Source organism: Neofelis nebulosa, chromosome 8, assembly GCF_028018385.1.
Source record: "Neofelis nebulosa isolate mNeoNeb1 chromosome 8, mNeoNeb1.pri, whole genome shotgun sequence".
NCBI classification, from domain to species: domain Eukaryota; kingdom Metazoa; phylum Chordata; class Mammalia; order Carnivora; family Felidae; genus Neofelis; species Neofelis nebulosa.
In genome coordinates, this window is record NC_080789.1 from 6,976,680 (window position 1) to 6,985,298 (window position 8,619).

Here is an 8,619-nt window from a genome sequence, read left to right on the forward strand (position 1 = left end):
CTTCCACGAGCCAAGCAGGAATTGCGAACATTGGAAGCCATATGACCCCGGGTTGCCACCTCTGAATGGCGTCTCTGAGCCAGGGATGTCAGAGGGCGCTCGGGAAGATCCTGGTCCTCTTACAGTGGGAAGGCGAAGCAGGGGGAGAACGGGGGCGACGGGGTGGGGGTAAGGGATGCCTCCCCCAGGCCCTGCTTCAGCTGGGAGAGAGAATACTCCGGCTGTTTCCAGAATGAGAGTGTGCCTCACACACCCCTGGGACGGGTGAAGGGGACTGACCGTGCCCAGGAAATGCCCCTTCCCACCCTCTGGGTCTGCTACCTTCTCATCTGAGCAGGTTTGGGCCTCAGAGTTCCCACCAGCCTCACTGATGTAACAATTCAGCTTCAATTCCCGCCCCTTCCATTGTTGGAGAAGGAGCGTGAGGCCGGGCATGGTGTGGTCACCCAGGCCTTACGCGGAGGAGCAGAGAGGCTGAGCAAGAGGAAGGATCTGGTTGGCACGACTCCAGCCTGGGGCGGGTGGCACACAGGTTTGCATCTTTCCTGGAAGGACCTCGGAGTCAGGACTGGAAGGCTTGGGACTGGAGCCACGGGGGACCTGGCCTGGGGGGGGGCGGGGGGGGGCGGGGAAGGCTCTGGCACAAGGGGAGTCCTGAGAATTCACTCCCTGGGGTCCTCAGCAGGGGGCGCCTGTGAGGGCGGAAAGAAACTGTGTCCCACTGGATTTCCATCCCCTCGTCTTCCAGAATGAGTTTGAGCAGCTGATGTTCAAGGACAAATGAGGAGGAGGAGGAGGAGGAGGAAGCAGGCCTCCTCCTCGGAGGACAGAGGTACCTCTCGGGTCTAAGCCACCCTCACGCCCCTGAGCTCAGCGGCAGCTCAGTCAACAAGGGAAAGTGCCCATGCCAGAAAGTGGGGCAGGCATGAAGGACATTCATCACTCGGGTGGCCGCAAGAGCCAGGAGGTCCAAGGATGGATTTGTAACAAACTTAGGAAGGCGTCTCCAGGCCATTGAACTGGCGGTCAGGGTGAGTAGGAAGCTCTGCAAACAACCCAGCTGCCTCCCCTCCCCCAGATGGAAACTCGACAGGCCAAGATCAGGCCAGAACTGAGGACGCTGGGCCCGCCTACCAGGCGAGGGACCACAGCGCCACTGTGGGCAGCCTCGAGGCAGGAGGCGGGGGTGGGGTCCGGGCAGCTACCGGGAACTAGGGTGACTTGGTGCTGGGTCTGAGTGTGTGTGTGTGTGTGTGTGTGCATAAGTGGTGCGTGGTTTTGTGGGTGTGTAAATGTGTGCTGTGATTGCGGGTCAGTGTGTGAACACGTGGGTAGCGTCTGAATGTGTGAGTGGTTCGTGATTGTGGGTTTCTCTGTGTGTTGAGTGAACTAGTGTGAAGGGGACACCAAGAACGTCATCCCCGCCACCACGGACCCTCTGATCACTGTGACCTCCCTAGGGCACTGGGCAAGTGCCAGTAACAAATTGGGGAGGGGGCAGGTAACATATGGGAAGACAAGGGTGTGTTCTGGGGACGAGGCTGGGACCACACTAAGGGGTGCGAGCCTAATACGACGGGTGGGTGGCAGAATCAAGTCCAGTGACCCCCGGCTTTTCCTCGGAGCCTCTAACAGAGCTGCAGAGTCAGGCTGAGGGGTGGGCTTCTCGTCTCTCCACTAATCTCACCCCACTACCCTGGGGAAGCACCCGAGAGTCCAAGAGGGACAAGACTTCGGCAGTCACCCCTGCACCTGACCTTCCTCGGCTCCTCCTCGTGTCCGCTGGCAGCACGGTCCCCCTGACACGTTGACTCAGGGCAGAGGGCAAAGGCCAGCCTCGGGTCCCTTTAGAAAGAGGGCCCGCGCTGGCTGGGCTCGCAAAATGTGCTGAGCGTCCCATCTGGCCCGGTCCTAGGTACCTGGTGTGCCGGAGGAGCCCAGCACGCACTGAGGCGGCCATGGGACTGCTGACCGGGGATGCTCTGGGGCCCCTGGCCATAGCCGTGGCCCTCTTCCTGCTCCTGGTGGACCTTCTGCACAGGCGCAGATTCTGGGCTGCCCGCTTCCCGCCAGGCCCCATGCCGCTGCCGCTGCTGGGCAACCTGCTGCAGATGGACTTCCAGGACACGCTCTTCTACTTCGACCGGGTGAGGGAGGCGGGAGGCGGGAGCAGCAGAGGGGGATGGGGACCCCGCCTAGCGGTGGCGGATGGCGGGTGGGGGGTGAAGCCACAGGCCGCACAAGGAGAGCACAAGGAGACGGGCCGAGCGCAGGAGGCAGGGGTGAGAGGCTGACGGCGGCCGGCCTCCGTGCAGGGCCCGAAGGACGATTGGGATTTTCCAATCAAAGGTCAAAGAGGGCAAAGGCCTGGAGTGGGGTGTGGGCTTGGCAGTGGGTTTGGGATCCAGTTGGGCAGCGCTTAAATTATGTGACCTGGGTCCCTTCTGATTACAGCGGGAGGAAAGGTCTTGAGAATCAGGGACGGAGTCTGGTCATGAGCCCCATTTTAAAAATTACTTTATTATTTTATTTTGTGTTATTTTCTATTTTATTTATTGAGAGAGGGCACAAGTGAGCAAAGGGCAGAGAGGGAGAGAGAGTCCCACAAGGGGCAGAGCGAGAAGCGGGGCTCACTCGAATTGGGGGTGGAGCTCACAAATAGTGAGATCATGACCTGAGCTGAAGTCAGATAGGAGCCCCATTTAAATCAGGAAACCGAGGGTGACATAATTACGGGGACAGTTTCTACTCTTTCGCTGCTGTGGTTTCTTGGGTCTCAGTGCTCACCTCTGTAAACTTCAGTTTCTTCACCTGTAGAATGGGATCCTAACTTGGCCTACTGACAATTTTGGTGACCTTTGCAAAGTCCTAGCTGAGAGGTCTGATCCAGCGTGAGCTCCTCCTCCGTAGACCCTAACCCAGAGTCACTAGGCCAGATATCGCCCTTGCACCAGCGTGCTGCCGGAGGCCTAGGGGTGCCCCAAGGCTAGCGCCATGAGACTGGGGCCGCAGCCTGCTGGGGGTGGGGGTGGGGGGGGGCGGAACCGGGCTTGACAAACGCCCTCAAACCTCGGCCTGCAGCTGCGGCGCCGCTTCGGGGACGTGTTCAGCCTGCAGCTGGCCTGGACGCCCGTGGTCGTGCTCAACGGCCTGGAGGCCGTGCGCGAGGCCTTGGTCTACCACAGCGAGGACACTGCCGACCGCCCACCTATGCCGATCTACGAGCACCTGGGGTTCGGGCCGCGCTCCCAAGGCAAGCGGAGAAGGGGGGCAGACCGAGGTCCGGCGGGGACTGGGCCAGCAGTGACTCAAGACCCGGCAGGGCTAAGTGGAGGCAGGATCGTGGACATGCAGTGCAGGGAAGAGTCAAAGAATTTGGAGTGGCCGCAGGTGGAGGAAGGATCTGGTGCCAAGCGCCGGGGTCTGATAGAGGCGGATGAGGACAGGGCCTGACCGAGAAGGGGCGGGCCCAGGGCCGAATCGGTCAAGAAAAGGACGTCTAGGTGGGCGGGAATGAGGGGGAAGGAAGACAGTATGGGCGAGGCAGGGGGCGGACCAGGACTTTTCCCTACCGGGCAGGGGATCAAGGTGGGCAGAGTGATGCCAACACCTGCCCCCAGCAGAGGAGAGCTGGCGGGCAGGCAGAGAGACCAGCCCCCAGCGGCAAGTGGGTGTCAAAGTGGGCGCGATTTAGTGGGCGTGGGGGGGCAAGGTTTGTGGGGGCGGGCAGGGGGCCGGGCCTGTGAACGGGGCAGGGGCGGGGCCTTGCGAAGGGGGGCGGGGCCGAGTGCCCTGGGCGGGCGCGTCAAACCACGCCCACCGCCCCGCCCCGCCCCAGGGGTGTTCATGGCGCGCTACGGGCGCGAGTGGCGCGAGCAGCGGCGCTTCGCCTTGTCCACCCTGCGCAACTTCGGCCTGGGCAAGAAGTCACTGGAGCAGTGGGTGACCGAGGAGGCCTCGTGCCTCTGTGCAGCCTTCGCCGACCATGCCGGTGCGTTTGGGGGCTGAGGGGCACAGGAGACAGGGACGGAGGGGCTGGGGAAGAGAGGCAGGAGACCCCCTGACCCGCACCGTCCCCTCTCAGGACGCCCTTTTAGCCCCAGGGCCCTTCTGAATAAAGCTGTGAGCAACGTGATCGCTTCCCTCACCTACGGGCGCCGCTTCGAGTACGACGACCCGCGCCTCCACAAGCTGATAGACGGAGCACTGAAGGGACTGCAGGAGGACAGCGGCTTCGCGCGTGAGGTGCGGGGCGGGGGCGCCAAGGAGCCCTGCAGGGCGAGCTGCGTGGAGGCGGCCTCCGCCCTAAAACGCGCCTCCCGGAGGAGGGCGTGGGGGAGGAGCGGGAGGGGGAGTACGGAGGGGCCTGGGAGAAAAGGCATTCCAAGGCAAAGGGTCTGGAGAAGGTGGGGAGATGGCAGGCCCGGAGCCGGGGAGGCGGGCCCAGGGTCCAGGAGCCCAGGAGAGGGCCCGGGAAGGAATCTGTACCTGCTTCATTGGAAGCCACTAGAGCCCATGAGATCTAGGGCCCCGAGCCAGGAAAGAGGATCAAGGCCCGAACTTAGGGAGGAGCCACTGCAATGGTGGGGACACCCGGGGGGTGTCAGGGACCTGGCTGATGGAAGTGAACACCTGAGCACAGGAAGGTCCCCCATCTGTGGCCCTCCCAGGCCCTGAACTCCATCCCTCTGCTCCTGCACATCCCGGGACTGGCTGACAAGGTCTTCTCAAACCAGAAAGCCTTAATGACCCTCCTGAATGAACTAGTCCAGGAACACAGGATCACCCGGGACCCAACCCAGCCACCCCGAGACCTGACTGACGCCTTCCTGGATGAAATAGAAAAGGTGAGGTGTCGGGGACAGTGGTGGTGGTTTGAGAATCCCAGGAACCCAGGCCCAGGAAGGTGGGGCCTGGACATCACCCAGTGATCAGTGATGGGTGCAGGGTGGGAGGCCATCTGGGGGCTTCTTCCCTCTGGCCCAGCTCACCCTCTTGGCACGGCCCAGGCTAGGGGGAACCCCGAGAGCAGCTTCAATGATGAGAACATGCTCATGGTGACAGCCGACCTGTTTCTTGCTGGGATGCTGTCCACCTCAGCCACGCTGGCCTGGGCCCTCCTGCTCATGATCTTACACCCGGACGTGCAGCGTGAGTTCAGCCTGGGGCCCGGATGGATGGATGAGGGAGGAGAGGAACCAGCCGGGGCCCCTTAAGCTTGCTCTAGCCCCCCGAAGCTCTGAGCGGAAGCTGGGCCCTGGGCCCTTCCGTAGAGTCAGGCAGAGGTCGGAGCCCAGACCTCAGGGTTCTGACCACTACGGGGATGCTTGGCTGTCTAGGACGCGTCCAACGGGAGATAGATGAAGTGTTAGGGCCGGAGCAGCGACCAGCGATGGCGGACCAGACCCGCATGCCCTTCACCATGGCCGTGATGCACGAGGTGCAGCGCTTTGGGGACCTCGTCCCACTGGGCATGCCCCACATGACATCCCGAGACATTGAAGTACAGGGCTTTCTCATCCCCAAGGTAGGTCTGCAGCCCTCTGCACCCATGCTCAGCACCACCCAGCATGGCCAATGCCAGGTAAGGGCGGGGACCCAAGGCACCCAATCCTCATTTCTGCAAGCACCGACTATCCCAGCCTAGGTGGATGTGGGGGATGGGAGCAGAGGCAGGGCCGGCCTCTCTCTTCAGAGCCCCCAAGTCAGGTGGGGAAGACAGACCGAAATGTTGCACGGGGTTTTGGAGGAGCCTGTGCACAGGGACAGGTGGCAGCGTGGACCCCCGTGGGTGGTGAGTCACTTGGCCTGCCATGGGGACAAAGGAGGTGCTGAGAAGCTTCTTGGGCCACGGGATTATTTGAAAGAGTCCCATGTATGCCAGGCAGAGCGTGCACCCATGCGTGTTCGGTGGCAGGGGTCTGGGCGTCCCATAGCCTAGACCCCACCCATGCCAGGCGTCTCCTGCCAGGGGACAACACTTATCACCAACCTGTCGTCAGTGCTGAAGGACAAGACGGTCTGGAAGAAGCCCTTCCGTTTCCACCCCGAGCACTTCCTGGATGCCCAGGGCCAATTCATCAAGCAGGAGGCCTTCATGCCCTTCTCTGCAGGTACCTGCGGTGCCCAACTCACTGACCCCTCCCAAGGGAGTCTCGGAGGATGGAGCCCAGGCCCCCAGGCTCACTGAGCACCCCCATACCCACCCGCAGGCCGCCGCATATGCCTCGGGGAGCCCCTGGCCCGCATGGAGTTCTTCCTCTTCTTCACCTGTCTGCTACAGCGCTTCAGCTTTTCCGTGCCTGTGGGGCAACCCCGGCCCAGCGACCATGGTGTCTTTTCCTTCCTGATGATCCCACCCCCCTACCAGCTCTGTGTCACGCCGCGCTAGGAGGAGGAATCAGCCCCCCACCTGGCTCCTCAGCAGGGGCCCTGATACGCAATAAACCAATTTGGCGGTTCCATCCTGGCTTCTGAGTCCCCTCAGGCCGCCTGACCAGCCCCTGGCGGTGATGGGGCCTCAGCAGCCTCCCCAGGGCCAGCCCCTACCCCTGCCTTATCCATCCTTGCCTTGCATTTGATCCCATTCGAGAGACGGGTATACCGAGGGCCAGAAGATGACAAGCTTACCCCCTACTCACCCAGAGACCCAACATCGGCCACTCTGGTTAGTGGCAATGTCTAAGGTCCTGGCCCGTGCCAGGAAGAGCGAGAACAAGCTGCTGAGAGATCTCACCCAGGCCCTGGTGGAGGGGGGGGGGAGGACCCCACTCGGCCTGGACACCCCCACCTCAGGTCCAACACCACCCACCCCACACCACAGGCCAGCAGCTCAGCAGCACCTTCAACCCTTCTGCCCCGCTTCATCTACGACACCCCCGAAGGTGAGGCACTCAGGGAGGGCCAGGAGGGATGTGCCAGGTTAACACCTGGGACTCGGTCCTAGGTGCCAGAGCTTTCCCTGCAAAGCCTAATGGCCGCCCAGGAGTGAGCCACCTCCCTGAGCCTTTCAGTCACCCCAAACTAGGATGGGCCCCGTTCCCTAGCCCCTCGGAAATGCTCGCGTTCAGTCACCTGCTCAGGACTTGCCATTCATGGCCAGGCTGGAGCAGGAAGACACTCATTTGGCTCCAGCCCAGGGCACAGTCCTCTGAGCGGCTGGGTCAGGCTGAGCTCTTGGGAGACTTGGCCAGGGGTAGGCAGGGAGACCTGTGGGCCACAGGCATGCCCTAGGGACGGGGGTCAACCTTGGACCCATGTGACAGTGGAATGGTCGGAGGGCGAGGAGGCCATGTGGAGACCCTGGAGGAGGACACCTGGCTTTCACCCTTGCTCTGCCAGGATACTGTGTGACCCTGGGCCAGTCCCTCCCCTGCCCCGGGCTTCTGTTTCCCCTTCAGCCAATGAGCTGCTGGCGTCAGATGGCTGCCGGGTCCTGTCTTCCTGCTCTGACTTCTCGGGCTGTGACCCTGTTAGCCTGGAGCCGTGGCCAGGAGCAGGACTGCTGTGCCCCCGCCGTGCCCACCCCCACAACCGGCGGGTTCTGGACTGCGCACCTGGGGAGCACCTGAGGGTTTCTGACAATGGGATGCTTTGCCAAGTCTTGTGCAGACCCCCTTGGTGCATTTAGGGAACAGCTTGGGGACCACAGACACTCAGGTCAGAAGCGCCCCCTCCCCCAGGCTTCTTTTACCAGAGGACACGCACACCCAACAGCATCCCTGACAGAGGTCCCACCAGCACCTTCTAAATGCCTTCATGACATGGAGCCGCCCGGCTCTCAGCACTCAGGGGACTTGGTCTGTCCCCTGGCACTGAGAGGGCCTGTTCAGAGTATCTGCCCTTGTGTCAGGGCTCAGTGGCAGGAGGTGGTGCTCCTGCAGCTTGTCAGGACAGGGACTGTGGACAGGGTCTCACTGGGTTTTTGAAGACACGAAGCCTCTGAAAGGAGGCAGCTGGGTCTGCAGAAGCAGTAACTGTGGATTTATTGGATACTTTGTCATTCGTGGTTCTGTGTCTTCCGGGTGTCAGGGGCTGGGAACCAGCCCAGCCAGAGCCTCCTCAGGAGCTGGGGGACCCAGGCCCCAGGACTTTCCTCCTCACTCGCCACCTCAGAGGCCTCTGGAAAGTACAAACAGGCATGCCTGTGGGTCCCTTGCTGGGAGGACCTTTCCCCAGAGCCAGGGCGCCCTCTGATGCTGGGGGGACAGGCTCAGGAAAGGCTGGCCGTTCCCCCAGCCTGAGGGGAGTGGCTTCAAGTTCCCGGCTACCAGGAAGGAAGCAGGAGGCAGGGGAGACATTAGGGGGGATGCGGCATCTGGACACCTGGGCTTCTTCCCTCCCCTCTCCACCCAGGGCAGGAGGTCAGGGGAGCGATCTGTGACCCCTGCAGGGTCGCTGCGATCAGGGAGGGAGGCAGTCCTGCATCGGGGTGGGGCCTGCCATCTTACCAGAATGGTATATTGCCATCTCCTTACAGACCTTTTTATTTGCCTGGGAAGAAAGAAAGGACACAGTGGTGGGATGAGACAGGTTCTACCCTACACAAATGGGGAAACTAAGGCCTCACTTCACAGGAAGTCAGGAGAGGCAGGGTTCAGACCCGCTCTGCTCACACCA

At 61.9% G+C, this 8,619-nt stretch overlaps 1 protein-coding gene across 3 annotated transcripts; it reads left to right on the forward strand.

Moving 5' to 3' along the window:
• Positions 1-1,255: 1,255 nt before the first annotated feature.
• LOC131518757 (cytochrome P450 2D15) lies at positions 1,256-6,464 on the forward strand. Of its 3 annotated transcripts, none has more exons than XM_058741136.1 (10): positions 1,256-1,501; positions 1,916-2,147; positions 3,082-3,253; positions 3,839-3,991; positions 4,085-4,245; positions 4,671-4,847; positions 5,010-5,151; positions 5,340-5,584; positions 5,972-6,113; positions 6,213-6,464. In XM_058741136.1, the coding sequence occupies exons 2-10, from the start codon at positions 1,959-1,961 to the stop codon at positions 6,389-6,391; spliced, it is 1,560 nt and encodes a 519-aa protein (XP_058597119.1). In that variant the 5' UTR covers positions 1,256-1,501; positions 1,916-1,958; the 3' UTR covers positions 6,392-6,464. The 3 variants fall into 3 exon arrangements, with proteins under 3 accessions (XP_058597119.1, XP_058597121.1, XP_058597120.1); XM_058741138.1 differs by lacking the exon at positions 1,256-1,501 and having other exon boundaries at positions 1,870-2,147; positions 5,340-5,440; positions 5,528-5,584; XM_058741137.1 differs by lacking the exon at positions 1,256-1,501 and having other exon boundaries at positions 1,870-2,147; positions 5,340-5,527.
• The last annotated feature ends 2,155 nt before the right edge of the window (positions 6,465-8,619 follow it).